Source organism: Amblyomma americanum, chromosome 11, assembly GCF_052857255.1.
Source record: "Amblyomma americanum isolate KBUSLIRL-KWMA chromosome 11, ASM5285725v1, whole genome shotgun sequence".
NCBI classification, from domain to species: Eukaryota; Metazoa; Arthropoda; class Arachnida; order Ixodida; family Ixodidae; genus Amblyomma; species Amblyomma americanum.
Window position 1 is genome coordinate 33,008,074 of NC_135507.1, and position 21,789 is coordinate 33,029,862.

At 48.9% G+C, this 21,789-nt stretch overlaps 2 protein-coding genes across 4 annotated transcripts in view; one reads left to right on the forward strand and one right to left on the reverse strand.

Annotated features, from left to right (window-relative positions):
- Nucleotides 1-21,789, forward strand: part of Rpn1 (regulatory particle non-ATPase 1) — a 68,199-nt gene that overhangs the window by 17,979 nt on the left and 28,431 nt on the right. The window contains exons 21-22 of one of the 3 annotated variants that reach the window (XR_013310018.1): nucleotides 505-573; nucleotides 6,607-6,672. Coding sequence is in view for 2 of the 3 variants with exons in the window: in XM_077644521.1 (XP_077500647.1) it covers nucleotides 505-572 (68 nt within the window). In the remaining variant the exon portion in view is untranslated. Of the gene's footprint in view, nucleotides 1-504; nucleotides 620-6,606; nucleotides 6,673-21,789 lie in introns of those variants that run through there. The other 2 variants (XM_077644521.1, XM_077644520.1) reach the window with 2 other exon arrangements.
- On the reverse strand, nucleotides 3,394-16,013 carry LOC144111283 (UDP-glucose 4-epimerase-like). The gene is made up of 10 exons (XM_077644522.1): nucleotides 15,692-16,013; nucleotides 8,665-8,799; nucleotides 7,269-7,384; nucleotides 6,533-6,646; nucleotides 5,575-5,751; nucleotides 4,807-4,987; nucleotides 4,658-4,743; nucleotides 4,050-4,127; nucleotides 3,857-3,971; nucleotides 3,394-3,726 (listed from the first exon to the last, which is right to left on the reverse strand). The coding sequence occupies exons 2-10, from the start codon at nucleotides 8,786-8,788 to the stop codon at nucleotides 3,587-3,589; spliced, it is 1,131 nt and encodes a 376-aa protein (XP_077500648.1). The 5' UTR covers nucleotides 8,789-8,799; nucleotides 15,692-16,013; the 3' UTR covers nucleotides 3,394-3,586.

Below are 21,789 nucleotides of genomic sequence, written 5' to 3' on the forward strand. Positions count from 1 at the left end.
AAAATGTTTGTTCATTCTAAGCTGCCGTAAAGTTGTGTAGAAGAAGCGTCAGTCAAAGGGTATGAGATTTTAAAATCGCCTGAGTAAACAAACAGGTGATGGCCCCTTTATTGATACCCATATTGCTGGTTATATTCTTATATGGGCACTGCAGCTGTCACAAAGCTCATAAAGCTTGCCTGTTTCTCAGAATAAAGCAGCTCCAACTTGTATAGGTACTTTTTCACCTTTCTAGGAAAGAAAAATAAGAGCCTAGTTGTGAAATTCTTGGCTTGCACAAGGTATGATCTACGGTATAAAGTTTTCATTGACAGGGTGGAATAATGTTTTAATATGAAATTTCTACATTAGGGTCTGTGTTTCCTCTGCCAAAAGTAGTTTTTGGATAACCTGGTGTGTCATCATTCATCTGTGGTGTTAGAACAAAAGCCTCTCTGCGAGATTTTTTGCAGGAACCTGAAGTATTTTTCCAGCCGTATTCAACCTTGACTTTTGCTTGCCCAGACATTGCTCTCACGCCTGTTCTGGAAGGTTTCGTCATACTGAGGAAGAATGAAAATTACGCCGCTTGAAGTGAGTTTGCTGCTCTCTAACTTAATAAAAAAAAAAGTGGACTGTGTACAGTTCTTGGCTTGTGTTCATCGTATGTAGAATGAAAAGCGAACATTTATTTCTACCTTGTAGAGCAGTTTTTTCAGTTTATTGCTGGAGAGGTAAAAATAAAATATGAAAAGTGACCAGTTTAGGGAATAAAAAAAGTTAAGAAGACTGCTTACATGCTGTGAGGGTGAAAGCATTAGTGTGTCATCTTGAGCATTTGACCTTGACACAGGTTGCACACTGAGAAATGAAAGGACGCACCTCCAAACACTTGATTCCACAAACATTGAATTCACTAAGGTCAGGGTGAAATGCTCAAGCACTGTCTTTGAATACCTGTCTGGAGACTCCAACTTAAGAGTCGTATGCTATATGGAATGAGAAATCGTATAACACCACCCGCAACGGTGCACAAAGAAGGGTTCGCTCTCAGTTTTAATATGTTTTTGAGGAAAGGAAATGCTGCAGTAACCGTCATGCATCTTGGTGGGCACCTCAACAGCGTCTTAACCCATTAACGCCTGACATTGCATATATGATACAGAGCACTAAAATGGGAATAATTTTAATTTCCGCCCGCATATTTTCTTGAACTGCTAACGTACCGTATTTACATGATTGTAAGTCGACCTATTTTTCAAAATTTGAAAATCCAAAGTGCGGGGGTCAACTTGAAATCTAAACCGAAGCATCGCACCATAAATAATGGAGAGACAAACAAAATACCAGCATGCTACAGCGTGGTTGCATTTTTGTTGCGCGGCTCCGTCGCATCGCTCTTGGTGCAAGCCTTGAGCAGCTGCTATGTCAACACGCAGAACCGGCATCCCCACCCCACACGAGGTGGCCGATGGTGGCTGTCAATAAGCAGCAAACTGCACCAGCACACTCCCCACACGTGGCCGCAGATTACGTCTGCTGATAAACGGCGGCGGCCCGATAACGCATTCACATTCATCTCTTAATAGGCGCAGTCCAAGTTTGTTTGTTTTTTTCGTTTACTTTCAACCACGCGCTCGGTGCTCCAGGGAGCGTCGATAATTGATGGAAGGTCCGCTGTTCCAATCGCGGCGACACCCCCCCTCGGAACCGCAGCGGCGCCGGGGAGTGTCTGCAGCCGACGTCGCTCACACGTAGTTTCTCTTTGGCTCTGACGCATTTGACTCCTGCTGGCCGCGTTTCACAAGTTTCTAATGTAGTGCTTCGTCATTCATCATCTGTGCTCCGGGTCCGGTACGCAACTGGTGCTCGTTCACGGCTACATTTGAGATGGCTGTCATTCTTTTCGCCGAAGAAACTAACAATTGCTCACCGGGCCGCAAGTTCGACGTTTGCAACGGGTGATCAGGTGTGGCAGCTGCAGTGAGGCAAAATTTTCAGCTGTTCCACGCGATGTCGTGATGAGGGTGTTTGTGAAGAGCGGGATTTTGAGATGTTAGAACGACGAGCTGTGGGACCGCAGCAGCGATCACGACGGCAGCGCTAGTGAGGACGAGTAGTCCAGTGACTACATATTACATTTTTGTTCTGGAATGTGCCCACGGGCGCTCCCACGTGCGGCAGCCGGTAGCGGCTGGCGATAAGCGGAGGCCACAGGATAGTGCTATCGCGTTTTATTATTGAAGGCCAAGCGTAAACGACCTCCAAGTTTTTTTTTTTTTTTTGTTCAGAAATATGATGGGGCGGGGGGGGGGGTCAACTTTTATCAATGCAAGGCCAAAGTGTAACCTGCCAGAGATGCAGGAGGCCTGTGAAAAAGAGATTCACGCAAAAGCTAGCCCTAACGCAAAACAGCCTAAAATTTATGTAGTATGTGCTAGCACATGGTTGTGGGACCTTAGGCACTCAAATATAAAAATTAGGTCAAATCAACTAATATGTAATTAATGTTTTCCTAATGAATCTAAAAGCTTTTTACATATTTGTGGTAAAGGAGCCATTAGTGATAAAGTCCTGGAAGTTCATAACTTTTATCTGGCATTTTCAATGGATGAGAAAGCGTGGGAAGGCATACAATTGAAGGTGAATATGTTGTCAGTTCGAATCCCTGTCCAACTAGCCTCCAACTTGACTAGTACATGCAAGCTGTATGCAACATGAAATGTTATGACAGCGCACAGAATGCTGTACGACGCAGCTGCGTAACAATTTTAGTACGAATGTCGAGAAACTGGCACCACATTGAGGTCGGCACCAGTGGGGAGTTATGTAGGCGGAAGAGCAAAATGTATATGATAGTCCGATAGTGCAGTGCTCGGCTTGCTATGTGCGTCCTACGGCCGCTTGATGACATCACCCTATTTATCTTGCAATCACTTGGATTTTCTGTGCCACGCACACCCCGACTTTTCTCGTAATTGGGCTAGTAAGGCTTTCGCCTTAAAAGACCCGACCTGCAGTCTGCTGTAGGGAGACTGAAAATTATGCCGCATGAAGAGAGTTACGGTAAATTTAAATTGCGGGGTTTAAAGTCATAAAGTCACACATGGGCTGTGAGCAACGCCGTAGCAAAGGGCTTTAGATTTAGTCCAGCTAGGTTTCTTTGAGTACGCTGACATCACATAACATGGGCATTTTTGTATTTCGCCTCGATCTGAGTACAGCCACCGCGGCCGGGATCAAACCCACTACCTTGGTATCAGCAGCTGAACGCCGAAGCCACTGATCCTCCGCAGAGGACTTGAAGTTGACTGTGTATGAAGCTGAGTACTGGCAGGGACACTTTATTTTTCGTTCTTTTTATCGTCTGTCAATAATTTTTGTGTATGAAGTTTGCAGAATGAAGACAGTACGTTTATTTCTACCTTGGACAACAAATCTTTATTGCCGGAGAGAGAGGAAAAAAAATCAGGAAAGAGGTGACCAGTTCAGAGAATGAAATGACCCGACCTGCAGGTGTGCGTTTGTGACTCCCATATCTAATGAAGTAATGCACAGCAAAAGTATAAATACTGAAAGCCCAGCACTCCAGCGGACTTCAATGCTGCTACTTGTCACAGTCAAGCTCTGGCGCCAGGGATGGATCACCGCAACCGATTTCAGTGTTGCTGATCTTGAGGCTTGTGTGCGGGTTGTCAGTGCGGTATCCGGCAGGATTGGATGTGAGCCATCTCCAGAAGTCTTCGCCTATACACAAAGAACAGTACTAACATTCTCACGAGGACTGCACAGTACTGCCTCCAAGAAAAAAAAGCTCTACAGGAAAACCGTGCTGAACACCATTTTTTAGTTCCAGAAATGCACAGGCTGGACTTACACATGCGTTCGATCCCGTGCTGTGCTTTCCAGCGGAGTTCTTTTTCAGCCAGGCTGCAGTCTCCCCATATTGCCGGTATATCACCAAGTCGGCGGTCATGGATCTTGTACGGAATCTGTGTGCACAAACAGTTCGGCACACGGCCACGTTTTCAGCCGTACTTGCACTGGCTGTGCCTGCACCCCACACTCACCTTCTTTCCAGTAACTTTTTCAAAGGCATCAATGAGCTGGAGCACGGTGTACCCCTTGCCAGTGCCAAGGTTGTAAACCTAAGGGAAGTTGTTTGGAAACCAAGAATTTAACCATGAATTTATTTTCAAGACATACATAGTGTCATGCAAAATAAAGGATATTCCACAGTCTGCAACTGAAATGAGGCCTGCTGTGCATATTGTAAGAAAGGTTACACAGTAGTGGAAGTATAGTGGTAAAGCGTGCAAAGATTATGCACATTGTTATACAGCTCTGTGCAAAATAAGACTAAACTCTGTCAAGACAAAAATCGGGTCAAAAATGCAACTTGAACCAATTGGTTGCCAATTTATGCCCCATTATCTGTGTCATTTGCTCATCCAAGCAGAGCCTACTAAAGCTTTCTTCTCTTATTAGGAGAGGTTTAAGTATTATTGCTTATTTCTTTGTAATTGCATTTTATATACTGCAGCTTCGCATAGACAGATCGCTGCTATTGCTTCTGCTAGAACAAAAAGTGTGCTAATGATTTACAGTATGCTTAATTTTTGCCGCTGTGTGCAGTTTTGAGGTACACACTCTGGAAGTGATGCGTCAAGTGTCGTACCTTGTATCTAGGGTTCTGTTCCAACCTTTCCAAAGCAGCAACATGTCCAGTAGCAAGGTCCATGACGTGTATGAAATCTCGTACACCTGCATTTTAACAGCATTGGGTGGTACGTGCAAGATTAGACTGGAGCAGCATTTTTCACTAACTTGTTCCGTCTTCAGTGTCATAGTCTCCACCAAGAACAGCCAGCTCCGATCGCTTTCCGACTGCTACTTCTCCAATGACTGGCATCAGGTTGGTGAAGGCTCTGATTGGGTCTTCGCCAATCTTTCCAGATGGGTGTGCACCGAGAGGGTTGAAGTAGCGCAGAGCAATGATGTTCCATTGCTGAATGAAAAAGAAAATGGATGTGAAATGAAGTGTAATTTGCTGCATACACAGGCACGTGTAGCTTTCACTGTTTACAACAATACGGGCACCGCAAATGAGAAGTTTGCAAGACATTCTTGTGAGCATCTCGTTTCCACAACCCATCTCTCTGTATTCAGAAATGAACCAAATGGGCATCCAGCTTTCAGTCATCCATTTGTTTTAAGCCCTAATATCAATCCATCTGGGAGGCTGTGTTCTCTTTATTGCTCATTGCCTTGTTCCCATGGAAGATCAGGTTTTTCTGTAAAATAGGCCTAGATTCCCTTCTGTGACACTTCCGTGTGTTGTGCACATATACACAGTGTACAGTGCGCGCTGTAAGTGCACACGCATTCGTGCCTGTGAGAGTATGCAGAGCCCTTCTCTACAACCGTGCGTGTGTGTGTGGTGCAGCATGCGTGCATGTGTGTGTGCAAGACATATGCTGCATGAGGAAGACATGTGCTACATGTGGTCTCGCAAGATGAGTGCCACCCAGTGTGTGCATAGTCAATGCTGCTATGTAATTAGAGATAAACTACGCATGCAGGTTCCTTGCTTACCTTCTCAGCCTTACAGATGTCCTCAAGCATTTGCTCAATGGCATACTTTGTTCTGCCATAAACATTGGTCACATTACCAGTAGGGTGTGCTTCATCAATTGGTAGGTATTGGGGGTTGCCGTAGACCACACACGAGCTACTAAATACCATGCTGTACACTCCGTGCTCCTTCATGACCTGAAGGATAAAAAAAACTTCCATCAATGTTTAGCGCTTGCTGGGCATGCAGTAAATCGCAATCTGTACAGTGGAGGATTTTGCATACCAGCAGTCTGCTGTTAAAGGGCCACGGAAGACACAGTACAGCTTCTCATTTTAGATTCTTTGCATCTATCACCTCTGTCTTGATTCCCAGGCCATCCGATTCCTTCCCGGTTTCCTTCAGAGATTATGCATCTATTTCCATGGCGTGGTGCCACATGTCGCTTTCCTTCATGACTACGTCCATGCACCTGTTTTTTATTGTGGCTCATCTCGCCCTCTCTCACTACACTTCCCATCTCTTTTGTTTGCAGTTTCGCTGCCGCAATTCCCTGTGCTGCATTTTCTTTTTTTTCCTTGAATTCGCATACAGACTTTAATGAGTGAGCGCTCGGCTACTGATCAGGAGTTCCCGGGTTCAAACCAGACCGCGGCGGCGGCTGCGTTTTTATGGAGGAAAAAGCTAAGGCGCCCGTGTGCTGTGCGATGTCAGTGCACGTTAAAGATCCCCAGGTGGTCGAAATTATTCCGGAGCCCTTCACTACGGCACCTCTTTCTTCCACTTCCTCCTTTATCCCGTCCCTTACAGCGCTGTTCAGGTGTCCAAGGATATATATGAGACAGATACTGCGCCATTTCCTTTCCCCAAAAACCAATTACGTATTATTATTATTATTATTATTTCATGAGTGAGGTGAAAGCTAATTAACAGTTCATATACCTCAGACCACTACTTCAGTTCGTTCCTGTCTCTTACCTCAAGCAAGTTGATGGTGCTGACGATGTTGTTCTTGTAGTAAAACAGCGGCTTCTGCATGGACTCTCCCACAGCCTTCATGGCGGCGAAGTGGATGACAAAGTCTATCTTGTGCTGCACAAGCAAAATGTGAATCATAGGTAAGGCACAGTTACAACTTGATGGCTTGAAATTGCATAGTAATCACGGGGCTGAGGGGTGCACAAAGCCATCGCTACAAGTGCGCATCAAGTGCTCTGCTGCAGCAGCTGGGCAGGAACAGGGAGAAAGTGACACATGTCGCTGGGCAACTTGCATATCTAAATGTTTGTTAGCTCCTTAGTCATGCGGTTTCGGTTTGACATGTATGCAGGGCCATAATTTCTTGCGGTGCAGTGCTGACAATTTTTAAAAATAAGGTCTTGCTAATGCCAAGGTAGAAATTTCTAAGGCACCTAACTAGTAGCCAAAAGGTAGCTCTATATAGATTTAGTTAACCAGCTTGCTATTTAAGTTGTCGCTTCTTTGTGAAGCCCACCACCGGTGACAATACTATGCCGAAGAACCATTATTTTAACTCGAAAAGCCCATTTTTAAATAATCACCGACTCTTCGGTGCAACACCATTTATGTGACAGGCAGTCATGGTGAGCCCACACTGCACGCTGGATAATAACACTGCACCGAGGTGCTGTGTCGTGTAAGCCTGAATCCAGTAACATTGTGAGATATCATGGGCTATGGTAATGCCCCGTACCTTGTCAAATATTCTTGCCAAGGACGCTTTCTCGAGCAGGTCACACGGGTAAAACGTCATAGTCCTTCCCGTGAGCTCTTGAGCCCGCTCCAGACTGGCTGCCTGGCCGTTTTCACCTGAAATGACAGCTTACATGAGTGGCACTACTACCCTGGCACTACTAGCGTGTGCTGCATTAAAAAGGCTTAGCTGGTATAAACTGGGACCTCCTGGCATGGGTGTTCATCCACAGTTCACCTGTCATTATTTTAGCAAGACCCTAAACTGTATTGTGTCCCCTGGTTTCTATAGACCTTGTCCACGGTCTTCCCTCCGACAGCCTCTCTCTCTCCCGCATTGCTTGTCAAATCCCCCTCCTGAACGCTTTGCAGTGCTGACCGCAGGGGGCAGCAGAAATTAGCATCCGTGTCTTCTACCCCCTCACACATCATTTCCCCCGTGAGATTACCACTTCCAGAATGAGGGTGAGCAGTTACTCCCAGGCAGTGAAACATTTCATCAAAAGGGGTAACATATTGTCCCCTCTGGACGGCAGTGTTGTGCAGTTACTCCTGTGTGATGGATTATTCGTGTTATTCGTCTGCAGTGGAAGAGGGAGTAAATCTTGAAAAAGAGTAGCTTGCTCGGCAGTGCGGAAGAGCAGTAGTGGCCCTCAACCATTGGTGTGCCAAAAACGCCTCGGGGACTGTCATATGGTGGATGACCCGACAACGCTTGAATTTGGAGGTTAGAGGTTAGACAATCAAGCTTGCGACTGATTACAACCAGCAAGTGAACTTGGGTTATAGGTAAAACAAGATGCAGATATTCTATTTCCTGCTTCCGCTCTCTAATGCAAAACCAACACAGCGGAGGAAAGGTTTGTGGACTGCGAAAACACCTTTGTGGACCCTGATTAGAGAACTGCACGAAGAAGTTACTTTCGTGGTATTGAAAACATAAAAAAAGTATTTTTGGTTTAAATTCAGCCAACTTGAGAAAAAGCATCCGCTTATCTTTACTCCGCCATGAGGCAGTGCAGGTCACAGATCAGCAAGGCGTGATTTTTTAAGCCAAGCGTTACGAATTCCTGACTGAACTCAGATGCTCCTTTTTAATGCTGCTGTCACACAGGCACCTACTACACAGTTTTGACGCTATTCACTAGCGAGCTCTTTCGAGACTTTCATCATATAGACACAACTTGGAGTTGCAGCTCCAGTGAGTCATTTAACCCCCCACCCCGAACACACACACGTACACACAAGGTGCAATACGAAGTCCTTTAGCACGTTGGCTCAGTATTCTACAAGATTTCAAATAAGAATTCATTCAAAGTCACAAGGTTGGACGGATGTCCAACTGACTTGTGCTAGTCATCTCGCTTTAGGCACAGGGCTCGTCTGTGCATGCGTACCTGGAACAGCATTTGCGAAGTTGTCGATGCCGATGACCCTGTAGCCGGCTTTCAGTAGCTCGATCACTGTGTGGCTACCGATGAAGCCCGCCGCGCCGGTCACGAACACCGTCCTGCCGCTCATCTTGTTTGCACCTGCGGGACCGAAGACCAAGACGTGAGGAGAGATTCGCTTGTTAAGCAGACGGGATTGAAAACATTTATTGGCAAACGTGGAATCTCGCACACTGTAGCTCAGCGCATTTAGCAATGCAACGTTTGTGTTGATCAGCAGTCCATATTACAGGCCATGGCCTGTAAACGACTTCCACTGACGTCGCAGTGGCTGCCATGTTGGTGAACCAGAAATGTGACTAACTGGCTTGTTTACCGAATCCCCTCATCTTCGCCTGCACCGTGGAAGCTACCAGTGGCGCACTATAATGGAGTCTCGAACGCCTCTGCAAGCCATCTAAATTGTCACCCTTAACAATATGCGTACGCTATGTGGCTATATAACGCATATCCATTGCCTAATAGCGTGCTATGGGCATCTGCATCACGGCAACCATGGCTATTAAGACAATTCCGTGTTCATCAGTTTCCAACAGGTGTTAGTCATTATTTGAAGGAAATGTGCGAAACAGTTAATCGAAGGAAGTGCCGGATATTGAACTACTGGCTGTCGACCTCATTGCACAGTATGGCAGCGAGTGCCGCAGTTTCTTTTTTGAGACCCTGGAAAAGTCGAAGTTTGTGTATGGAAACAAGGCACGTTCGGGTGTGACATTACATATCTGGATGGCTTTGTTTTCTTGTGAATAGCTGTAACAGCCGCAGCATCGAGATTGCCAAATGATCAAGATTCCAGTCTATGTCACAAGCAAATTTTCCCCAGCTTCAAATTATGTATGTGCACTTGCATAAAAAGTTCAGAATAAGCATGCACTACCACAGCAGCCACCACCATGGAATCCAACATATGGTCTGCTTTCGTAAACAGTCCTAACGTAATGCAAAGGGCTAGAGCTGACATATAGGATTTGAAAGAGCAACGTACATGAGTCATCTTGAGGCATTTTCTACTAAAAACTTGCAAGCAGGAAACTTCGCGACGACCATCTTCTGCGGCCCATCGCATGATGGTTCATGCCAGTAAGGTGAATTCAGGACGCCCTGTTGTTCCACCTTCACCCATATTGGTCACAATTTCGCTGAATTTTGGCCATTGTTTTCTTTCTAGTTACCATTTGAACGAGCGCTTTCGTACTGTATATTTTATGACCATGCAGCCCCTGCGCTATGGGTGAGCATGATCCTGCATAAACATTGCCCAAAGGCATGCGCTTTTTTCCATCATGCTGGGAGTTAACTTTCAGTCGCTTACCGCGTTCAAGGGCAAACAAAGACGCTCATTTCAAATCATCCTACCCCATAGACAAAATCTTCCGCAGCGAAGTGCTTGCTGAGTATTGGAGGAAAGGAGCGACGTACTAACAAAGATGCCGAGATTCTCGTAGTCATCCGCCTCTGGCTCGTGTATTTGAAACCTCACACAGGGGCGCAATAGCATAGTAACCGCACTGCAGCATCGAGCAGTAAGGCACCTTCCCTTACAAAAATGGTCTATAGATTTTCTGTAGGCTTTTTATAGACTATTGCTTCCCTATCGATATTTACTTTTGTTTGTTTATAGTCAGAATTTCTATAGACAAAAGTCTACTAAAAGTGTATGGCATCAAATCTATAGATTGTCTATAGACTCTATGGGATTTGCATTGTCGATAGAATAGACTACGGGATTTGTCTATGGAAAGTCTATAGACATGCGTCTGTAAGGGTTGGTGCAGTCGTTTGTTTACGTTGGTAGTCTCCTGGCTAACGACGTAATGTTAACGTCTGAACACTCATCTGAGCGTAATTAACGGCACCTGCTAAGGAGAAACGAGAGCAGTAGCGCCCACTTTCACCAGAAGTTCCTTTACCGCTCCTTCCCGTTGCCTGAAATGCGACAAGGTATCGCGTGCTCCTCAACGCGTCACGCGACCGTAGCGCCGCCCTGTCGTCCAGTGGTGGCGCTTGCGTCGCGGAGAGTAAAGAAAATTGTACACTGGCACTGGCCTTTCAAACACTTAAGTGCGCGCACTCGGCGTTCCGCCGCTTAGAGATGAGCGCTGGGTGCACACAGGCGCCGTATTACAGCCGACGTGCCTCCGAGCACTCAAGGCAATCTCGGAACCGACGGGCCGCACGAATGTCTAGCTTGCTTACTTATTCACCCTGACTTGCTCATCCATGCTACTGCAGTGCGCCGCAAGGCTTCTTGTCTCTACCTCATCTCCGCATAGCGAGGGAAAGGCCCCCGACCGGCCGTCTCGAAGTAGTCCTCGCTGGAATCGCAAGTGCGGCTGACCGATAAGCGCTGGCCGCCGTTCCCCCGGAAGAGAGCATTGATGGCTTCGCGAAAAGAAAAAAACACAAAAGGCAGTGCAACGGGACGTCGATGGTGGCTACCGAATGCCAGACGAGCGGAATGGTTCGGGAGCTTTTTTTTTTTCTATTCGTTTCAGTGTTTCTTTTTTCGTGGCGAAGATGGGCCTCGTTTGGCGGTTCGGCTAGATTTTCTGGGCGTTTGCGACGCCTTGAAAGAAGACAGACATCGGAGCAGACGTTTCACTGGACGACGAAAGCCACAGACTTCCGCATACTGACTGATGTCGAACGTCGATATGTGTCGTGGGATAGGCTTTTCGATTATCAACTCTGTGTTACGCCAGCTGCGCGAGATTCCTTGAAGCCGCGAAATATTTGAGAAGAGCGCTGAATCGGGCTGGTTGGTTCATCTTGACGGAAACCATAGAGTTTCTCAATTTTATCTAAAGTCGAATAGAGCTTGTCTTCAGCGACCGTCACACAGAATCCATTCGTGAAAAAAAAAAATAATCCGTGGTTAAAGCTCTTTTTGCCTAAAGAAAAAGGTAATCACTAGACAAAATAGTTCAGGAGAGCAAGCTGCCGGGTTAGTTGGTGGTGCTCTTGTAAACTAGGAAGGGCAAAATACCGGACGAGGGACAGAGTAAGGGACACAAAAAAGAGGTTCACGAACGCTCGTTACCCGTTTTTTTTTTTTGTGTGTGTGTCCCTTACTCTGTCCCTCGTCCGGTATTTTGCGCTTAATAGTAAGTTCAGGAATATTGTTTGGTTTTGTCGGGTTTAACGTGCCAGAGCAATTTAAGCTGTGAAAGACGCCGTAGTGAAGGGCTCCAGATAATTTGGGCCACCTGGGATTCTTAACGTGCAACTGACATCGCGCAGTACACAGTCTAGCATTTCGCCACCATCGAAAATGCGACCGCCGATATAGTCAACTATTAAGAAGCTGCTTTCGTTTAGTGTTGCGACTGATCAGCGGCATAATGAAAGACGACGCGGACCATAGCCCATTGTTGCCAACGCCAGCGACTGATCAGCGGAATAATGAAAGACGACGCGGACCATAGCCCATTGTTGCCAACGCCAGCGACTGATCAGCGGAATAATGAAAGACGACGCGGACCATAGCCCATTGTTGCCAACGCCAGCGACTGATCAGCGGAATAATGAAAGACGACGCGGACCATAGCCCATTGTTGCCAACGCCAGCGACTGATCAGCGGAATAATAAAAGACGACGCGGACCATAGCCCATTGTTGCCAACGCCAGCGACTGATCAGCGGAATAATGAAAGACGACGCGGACCATAGCCCATTGTTGCCAACGCCAGCGACTGATCAGCGGAATAATGAAAGACGACGCGGACCATAGCCCATTGTTGCCAACGCCAGCGACTGATCAGCGGAATAATGAAAGACGACGCGGACCATAGCCCATTGTTGCCAACGCCAGCGACTGATCAGCGGAATAATGAAAGACGACGCGGACCATAGCCCATTGTTGCCAACGCCAGCGACTGATCAGCGGAATAATGAAAGACGACGCGGACCATAGCCCATTGTTGCCAACGCCAGCGACTGATCAGCGGAATAATGAAAGACGACGCGGACCATAGCCCATTGTTGCCAACGCCAGCGACTGATCAGCGGAATAATGAAAGACGACGCGGACCATAGCCCATTGTTGCCAACGCCAACAATGTTTTTTTTTTAACTTGTATCCTACTAAAAGAGGGAAAGTAGCGCCACCGTCTATGCGAGTTTCTTAAAGAGCACTTGATCCACCGCAGGAATGCCGGGAAGGTGAGGTTTCGTATTTGGCCTGGCTAATGTCGGGCCGAAAACGTGGATTCTGCCTCTGAATCGGCAGCTGCGCCGCGATGCTCTCCTTTGCGCGCAGATTACATCATTTTCACAGTTAAACTTTTACAGCTTATCTTCGAGAGAGTTTTCCTGTTACCGTTGAAACCATGTCTCATGCCAAATAATAGTCAAGACAAATACGAAACCTTATCTTCTCGGCACTCCTGCGCCTATCCATGGTGGATCAGCCATCGCAGCGCGACTTTCTCTGGCTAATATGAGAAACTCTATGACGGAACGAAGGAACAGCGCCAACAGACGGGACAGGAGCGAAGTGAAATGTCCGTCTTCTTCACTCCTGTCCAGTCTGTTAGCGCTGTTCCATCGTTTCCGTGAAGCATATTAGAATTTCTTAACCGCCATTCCGCCTAGTTATTTGCGCCTTTAAGTTATGTCTTCCTTTGCCTGGTAAAAAAAAATGCAAAATTGGATTTTCAGGAAAGCAAACAGCGCAGTAACTCTCTCATATCTCGGTGGACACCTCAACCGCGCCGTAAGCGAAGGGAGTGAAAGAAAAAAGGTGCGGTAGTGGAGGGCTCCGGAATAATTTCGATCACCAGAGGTTCTTTAACGTGCACTGACATCCCACAGCACACGGGCGAATTTTGCTTGGTATACACTCTGCCACTACAGGCCCGCATGACTCCTGAAGTGCGCATTTGTATGTAAGCCAGAAACCACGGTGCCGAGCACAGCCACGCACGTGTGTGTGTGGTACTTTATCCCTATTCACAGCCCTCACCCTTTCCTTTCGATGGAGACAAAATTCTAGAGGCCCGTGTGCTGTGCGAAGTTAGTGCACGTTTAAGGAACCCGCAGGTGGCCGAAATTTCCGGAGCCCTTCACTACGGCGTCCCTCATAGCGTGAGTCACTTTGGGACGTTAAACCTCCATAAACCAAACCTCAGGACACTATGCTGCCGTCTGTGCGCGTTCAAGTACCCCAGGCGGTCGAAATTATTCCAGAGCTCTCCACAGCCGCGCCTTTCTTCCTTCTCTCAATCCCTCCTTTATCCCTTCACTCACGGTGCATACGACTGAGCGGTTGAAGTGCCCGCCGAGGGTGAGGCAGCTTTTCCCCATAATCATTTATTCATCTGATCCGGAGTTCCCGGGTTTGAACCCTACCGCGGCGGCCGCGTTTCGATGGAGGCGAAACGGTAAGGTGCCCTTGGGCTGTGCGATGCCAGTGCAAGTTAAAGATCCCCAGGTGGTCGAAATTATTCCGGAGCCCTCCACTACGGCACCTCTTTCTTATTTCACTCCCTCCTTTATTCCTTCCCTTACTGTGCGGTTCAGGTGTCCGCCGATATGTGAGACAGATACTGCGCCATTTCCTTTCCCCAAAAACCAATTTTCATCCTTTCCTGTACGGAGCGGCTGAGGTGTCCACCAGGAGTAGGACAGTATCAAACCGTTAAAATTCTGCTCGGTTTCTGGCTTTAAAGGTTACGCTTACGATTTGCCTCTTCATCACTCGCTGCGCTGTCCTGTCATTTTGCAAGGTTTTTCGAAAAGCCAAACCGGCCTGTGCAGACGCTCCGCAGCCACTGAGATGGTGCTCGGCACATTCATTCCCACGAACAAACGACAGGCATATGAGCAAAATGAGGCATATTTGGTGCTTATCTGGGGCTTAGCACAACTTCCTCCGCCAAAATGTGGCTAGCCTTGTGCAATTCGTCAGCTCCTTCCCGGCACACCACTGCGATAACCAGTCCCCAATAATAATAATAATAAAATTGGTTTTGGGGGGAAAGGAAATGGCGCAGTATCTGTCTCATATATCGTTGGACACCTGAACCGCGCCGCAAGGGAAGGGATAAAGGAGGGAGTGAAAGAAGAAAGGAAGGAAGAGGTGCCGTAGTGGAGGGCTCCGGAATAATTTCTACCACCTGGGGATCTTTAACGTGTACTGACATCGCACAGCACACGGGCGCCTTAGCGTTTTTCCTCCATAAAAACGCAGCCGCCGCGGTCGGGTACGATCCAGGGAACTCCGGATCAGTAGTCGAGCGCCCTAACCACTGAGCCACCGCGGCGGGGCTGTCCCCAACCGAAAATTCCTGGCTCCTGACATCGCAGCGGGACGTCACACGTACCGCACGGCTTTCAGAAACTGGCTGACCTGATGGTAGACAAACGTGCCCGCACTCTGTTCGGCATCACGGTATTAAAGAGTTCGTCAGTTCGGAGCTGCCTCTGTGCGCTTTGCACATGCATCCTGATGTTCCTCAACAGCATGCGAAGCTCTGTCTCTACCTTGCACCTCGTTGTGATACATTTCTGCACATCGAGGGCGCACTCCTACCTGCCTCAAACCACAGATCGTTCCTTCCTTGCATCGTGTTCGATTCATGACCCCAGCCTGCGTTTCGACGCAGTCACACACGCTACCTAAAGGGCGTTCGACAAAACCTGCACGGTGTCGATATATCTCGTCGATGACTCCATTCCAGCGCGTTGACAACGTTCCCGCTAATGCATGCATTTCTCCATAGCCATGCAATGCCATTCACAGAAGGCGACGTCGCTTATCTTAGTGCCTGCGAACGCGACAACTTCCGTGGCTATGCAATAGAAGCTGTGAGCGCGAGACAAGGGCTTCCGCAAATGTATACACTACTGTTCGTACACCCTCTTCAACCAACCTCATAGGATGAAAGCTGTAGCCTCGCGCTCGTAGCTTAAGTTGCATAGCTACAGAAAGTTGTCCTCCAGAACAGCAGTACGACGTCGAAGATAAACCTACCGCTGGTAGCGTCGCTGCCGCCGCCGAATAGGAAGGGGTGGTACACGCTGGACAAGGTCCTACACTGGAAACGGAGGTCGCAGAGCTGGCAGCGACGTTAATCTCGGAGGCTACGCGTGCCTGCCTTGTCTGCCCACAGTAGTCGAGCTTCACGGAGGACTAGCGTTGTCTTGCAGCGTGCAGAACACGTAGCCGTGCAGCGCTTCACGCGCAAGCCCCGAGCTTCGATGTCGTTGCGTGAGGAGTGGGGCGAGCGACGCAAGAACTTCCTTTTCCTCTCCAACTCGCTACTGACTGCCTGGTGGCCGAGTTGGCGTCGTGTGGCGGGTGTCTCGCCGCCGCTTCGCCAGAACGGGCGAGGGGGATGGCCGGCTGTTGCAAGGGGGGACCGCATGACGTCGCCGCCTCGTCTGGTCGGGCCGCTTTTCTTTTCTCATCGCTTATTCCTCCTCCTCATCCGGATTTGATAGCCGCGCTCTCTTGCGTGGCGCCGAGCAAGGCTGGCTGGCTTGCAGGGATGGATGGTTCGAGCGAGAGGGGGAGGTCGTGGTGGAGTTCACGCTGACGTCTGTTCTTGTATTCATTTTTTTTTAATTTTTTTAGGCGAAAGTGAGAGCGCTGGCCGATCGGAAACGTCCCTAGGCGGGCATTCCAATGAGGCGTGCGTGTCGGCTGCACGTTACTTTTTGTGAGGGGCCGCTATTCGCGTCGTTGATCTTTTTCTTTGTTTTTCTTTTTAGACTGAAACGTGAGACCAGCTGAATAAAGGTTCATTCTCCCGTCCATAGAGGCAGGATTTTCCTTGTAGACCCGGTAGCTTGAGTGTATGCGAGCGCTAACAGTTTTGTTTCCTTTTTTGTACGCTTAAATAATCGCCCCGGTGGAAGAGACCTTTTTCCCCGCACTTGCCTAATTCGCCTTATGATGATGACGATGAATGTGGATGCAAAAATTGTGGATGAACTGGTTCAGGGTACGAAAGCTGTGTAAAAAAGGGCAATAATATGCGCTAATGCTTGTCTATGATTGCTTATGCAAATTGTCCTTGGCACGTCTCTCACATTTTCTTAGTTATTTGTAAGAGCACGAGCCTTCGCCACGCATCGGGAAGGCTCCAGTCCCTCATCATCATCATCATCCTGACTACGCCCACTACAGGGAAAGGGCATCTCCCATTTCTCTCCAGTTAACCGTGTCCTTTGCCAGCTGCATCCACTTTGCCTGCAAACTTCTTAATCTCATCCGCCCACCTAACTTTCTACCGCCCCCTGCTACGCTTGCCTTCTCTTGGAATCCACTCCGTTACCCTAAGGACCAGCGGTTATCGTGTCTTCGCATCACGTACCCTGCCCAAGCCCATTTGATAAACCAACTGTGTGGCTAGTGTGCCTCGGTAGGCAGACTACGGTGCCTGATACTTCGTAGAGCAGCTCGCCTGTGTGGCCAAGGTGTTTCGACAGTCGGTAAAGCAGCTGGCACTGTGTGGCTGAGTGTCTCGATAGTTGGTGGAGCAACTGGCCCTGTGTGGGTTGGTGCGTGGAGAGCTGGGAGAACAGCTGGTCTAGTGGTGCTAGAGTGCCTCGACAGTTCGTAGAATAGCTCGCCCTGGCTTGGGTGCCTCGATGCCCAGCTTCGTATTTGAGGGTGAGGGCACGCACACACTGCGGCGGCAAACGCTACGCCACGCCAGCGCGATGCTACTGGCCGACATAGGTCGGCGCACTCATGAGTGCACTCATATCGCCTCATTCACACACGTCTGTGAGTGTGAGTGGGTGTGAGTGCCCCGGGGGCACCGCATCTGTGCTGGCCGGGCTATGCACACACGTCTGTGAGTGTGAGTGGGTGTGAGTGCCCCGGGGGCACCACATCTGTGCTGGCCAGGCTATGCTAGGGAAGCCACGAGCGTCGTCGGTCGTGGACGCAAATCTCGCATCCCCACCGTTGTCAGCAAACAAGGACAAAGAAAACTAGAAACGCCCACACGTGAACTTGCAAGCAAATTTCACAGTATGTTAACGTGAGTGGTGTGGGTGAGTGGCTGGGAGGGCGAGTGGGCGTGAGTGCGAGTGGACATGTGTGAGTGAGCGGTTGTGAGTGTTACTGGAAGCGTGTGAGTGAGCGGTTGAGTGCGAGTGAGCGGCTGTGGGTGCTTGTGGACATGAGTGTGAGTGAGCGGTTGCGAATGCGAGTGGACATGAGTGAGTGACTGGTTGGGAGTGCCAGTGAACATAAGTGTGAGTGAGCGGTTGTGAGTGTTAGTATAGACATCAGTGTGAGTGAGCCACCTCTCATGATGCCGAGGTATGCTGTACAATGAAGCATATTTTAGGCTCTGTGGGCGAAGAGTGTGTGAGATAAATCGCACGCATTGCATGAGAAGTACACAAACACATAAGAGCACAAAGCAGCCAACGTAAACAAGTCGTCCCCAAGGGCAGGCAGCGTGGCAACATTGTACGCCCTCCGGTGGAACCCTACTATAGTGCCTAGAAGTATGTTCTAGGCACTATAACCCTACACTCTGTCGCTTTTCGCGGTTTTTCTTTCTATTTTTACTCTCCTTTATTTTTGAGATAGAGCTCCCGTCGGTGCATGCCTGGGGTTATTCCGTTGCGCCAGGGGACCTTTGGCGCAGGTCGATAGCGAGGAGGACGGATAAACGATCATCATCTCCACTGGCTCCTCGGGAGCCTTCTCGGTAGATGGCCGGAGAGGCCAACTATCGACCTTGCCCCGTGGAGGTCTTTCATCTCTGGCGATTTCTGCTGGCCGTTGTTGTTGCTGCTTTGCTTCACTGAGCGTGCGTCCATTCGTGAGAGCCGTTTCTCTTTCAGGCAGAGAACGCAACCGCCGTTCGGGGATGCCCCCACACGGTCGCCTCTTTTTCGGAATTGTCCGTCGGTCGTCTGCGAACGAGGGCAACGCACTCGGCATCTGCTACTTCGAAGTGGGCTGTTCTGCGCGATTATAGTGGTTGTGGCGGCCGGCCTGCAGGACCTTGCTTGAGTGTTGGCTCGGGTGTTTTCTTGTCTCTTTGTGCTCGGAACGGCCAAGTAGGCGTGAACGTCGGTGTTTCTCTAAGACGAAGCTAGTTCAAGAACGGCGACCTAGAGCAAAGCCTGGAAGTGGATGACTCGAATGAAGGAACAGCTTTACACGTCTTCGAATGGGGAGACCCCGGATTTCCACGATGTGGCTGCACATCTTGGTTTTGTGTCTGTAATTGCGCAGTTAAGTTGTCCACGTATCAGTGTTCGTGATGCTTTCTGGAGAGCTGTCGTAAGCAGAGAACGCTTTCTCGTGATGGCGTGTCTGACCATATGACCACAGCGCAGTTCGTGCCTCGGCAGCTAGGAGCAGGGGGCTGTTAGCGTCCTGCCCCATAGGTTACCTCACATGCTTCTCAAAGCTGCCAGTTTCTCTTGTTTCCGCGAAGTTCTGCGCAAGTGAAAAAAAAATCTGTACGATTCAATAACCTCGTACAGGCTTTGTCGTGTACCCGCCGCAGTGGCTCAGTGGTTAATGCGCTCGACTACTGAGCCGGAGTTCCCGGGTTCGAACCCGACCGCGGCGGCTGCGTTTTTATGGAGGAAAAACGCCAAGGCGCCCGTGTGCTGTGCGATGTCAGTGCACGTTAAAGATCCCCAGGTGGTCGAAATTAATCCGGAGCCCTCCACTACGGCACCTATTTCTTCCTTTCTTCTTTCACTCCCTCCTTTATCCCTTCCCTTACGGCGCGGTTCAGGTGTCCAACGATATATGAGACAGATACTGCGCCATTTCCTTTCCCCCAAAGAACCAATTATTAACCCATTATTATTTGTCGTGCAAATGCCGAACAATGCGAAAGATATTGTGTGACATGTGTGATTTTTGTAAAGATGTACGCAGTTTGTGTGACACACTTGTATAAGGACATTGCATCGTGCAGCTTTCTTCACTAGTGTTAGCTGAACGAAATCCAGGGACTTTTATTTCTGTCATTTGTGACATCCTCCTTTGTTTTGCATCCATTTCATTATTATCTTCATCAGCGAGTTGAACCCACTACAGGGCAAAGGCCTTTCCCAGTAACCTGCAGCTATACGCCAGCTACACTTTGCAACTACATTCGTGCCCGACGCGACCATGTTATCCCAGCAAATTTTTTTCAGGGTTATTGCGTTTTCCTTTTCTTAGTATCCATCCACTCCGACTCTTAAATAAACTATCTGGGATCAGGGTCTGCGTTTTAAAGCGTGACGGACACTAAAGCGAAAGCTACACTGTTCGAGAGGTCTTCTGGGGCTGGCAGCGTCGTTGGTTTGGTAGTATATGGCTGCCGCGTAACAGAAAACCCTGTGTTCGGAGCACGTGATCACCGTCTGACCAATAAGAATGCGGTATTTTCGTGTTCACCTGCCGGCCTATCGAAATATGCCGTCTGCGGTAATGCGGTCTCAGGGTATGTCACCTGTGGCCTTAGGAAGCCTTAGTCCACTCGGGAGGAACGTAGGGACAAGGTGAGACCGCAGTCGCTTATTTCCACTGGAAGAGGGTTGGAAATTGATTATCTTTTAATAAAGGACGTGCGCGTGGGCTCTCAAGTCCCTATAGTGTGGAAGAGCGGAAGCAGTTTCTTGCTCTTGGCGGTCGTCTTTTAAAGATGGCGATGCAAGCTCCGTGCTGCGGACAGCACCGGAAGTCGAAGGAGGAACCGTACAGATCGCACACTACGTCTACTGGGGACACATCATGCTTTGGAAATTACTTGGTGAGCTAATAATAATAATAATTGGTTTGGGGGGAAAGGATATGGCGCAGTATGTCTCACATATCGTTGGACACCCGAACCGCGCCGTAAGGGAAGGGATAAAGCGGTAACCGCATGAGGCGATATTCCTTCGCGATACGTCGCGCGATGACGCCGCCGTCGCCCATCGCTGTCGCTGGCGCAAACCGCACGAAGCGACGGGACTCGGCGTCGGAGCGGCGCGTTTTCAGTGTTGCTCGATTGCGGCCGCTTCAGCGTTCAGTCATTTTGTGTTAATTAACGCGTAGAACAACGCTCTTGAGGCTTCATACAAGATAAAACACAATAAAAACATTGAAAAATATATTTAGGTAATAATTTTATTTTTAGTCTACACAAAGTCACGTGACGCAGAAAAGTGCGCCCGAGGGACGCTGCGATGAGGCGCCAGGCGACATTCCTGCGCTCTTGCGACTTATAGTGCGTGTAGGACATACCCACAACACCCTTTACTTTCGAACTTCATTAATGAGCATTTCATTAAATTCTTGCATAGCTGCCATGGTGAGGGATGCGTCGGCTGTTGCTCCGCGCGGAAAGCCCACTGAAAAAAAAAAAAAACGACTTTCGCGCGCAAGACGGATCGGAAGTTACTCATCCGCAAGGCCTACCGTCATTGGCTAGTCTCGCACGGCACTTCCGGGCGATGGGCGAAATTTTTTGCAAACCCAGAACCTGGGCGACGCGATGAGCGACAGTGCTTCGGCGGCCCTCAGCCCATCGCGCGATGCCATCGCGCGGCGTGTCGCCGCGAATTTTCGCCTCATGCGGTTACTGCTTAAAGGAGCGAGTGAAAGAAGAAAGGAAGATAGGGGTGCCGTAGTGGAGGGCTCCGGAATAATTTCGACCACCTGGGGATCTTTAACGTGCACTGACATCGCACAGCACACGGGCGCCTTTAGCGTTTTGCCTCCATAAAAACGCAGCCGCCGCGGTCGGTTTCGAACTTCACGTGAGAATTTTTACAGGGGTGGGAGTCAGTCCAGTGCGCTGCACTCTAAACACGACTGCGTCTGTATGGTAGTAAAAAGGGAGTAAAATGCCCTCTAGGGCACTTCCTTTTATAAAAGGCAGCGCGCTAGAGGACAGCGCTTACCCTCTTTTTACTCTTTTGTGTTTAAAGTAAAGGTCCCCCAAGCGCATTTTCCTTCTCCCTAGCACGGAAGATGTGGAGGTACAAGCAGTGGTGCCGAGAACATTTCCCGCCTGTCGTGGAGTGTTGGCAAGACTGACAGTGACCCCGCCGCGGTGGCTCAGTGGTTAGGGCGCTCGACTACTGATCCGGAGTTCCCGGGTTCGAACC

What these genes read in the sequence shown, in the direction of transcription:
- LOC144111283 (XM_077644522.1), bottom strand. Translation starts at nt 8,788, where the DNA reads ATGAGCGGCAGGACGGTGTTCGTGACCGGCGCGGCGGGCTTCATCGGT. An exon ending in CTTCGCAAATGCTGTTCCAG is followed by an intron (nt 7,385 to 8,664) that starts GTACGCATGCAC and finishes CTGTCATTTCAG; the next exon opens with GTGAAAACGGCCAGGCAGCC. An exon ending in AACAGAACCCTAGATACAAG is followed by an intron (nt 4,128 to 4,657) that starts GTACGACACTTG and finishes AACTTCCCTTAG; the next exon opens with GTTTACAACCTTGGCACTGG.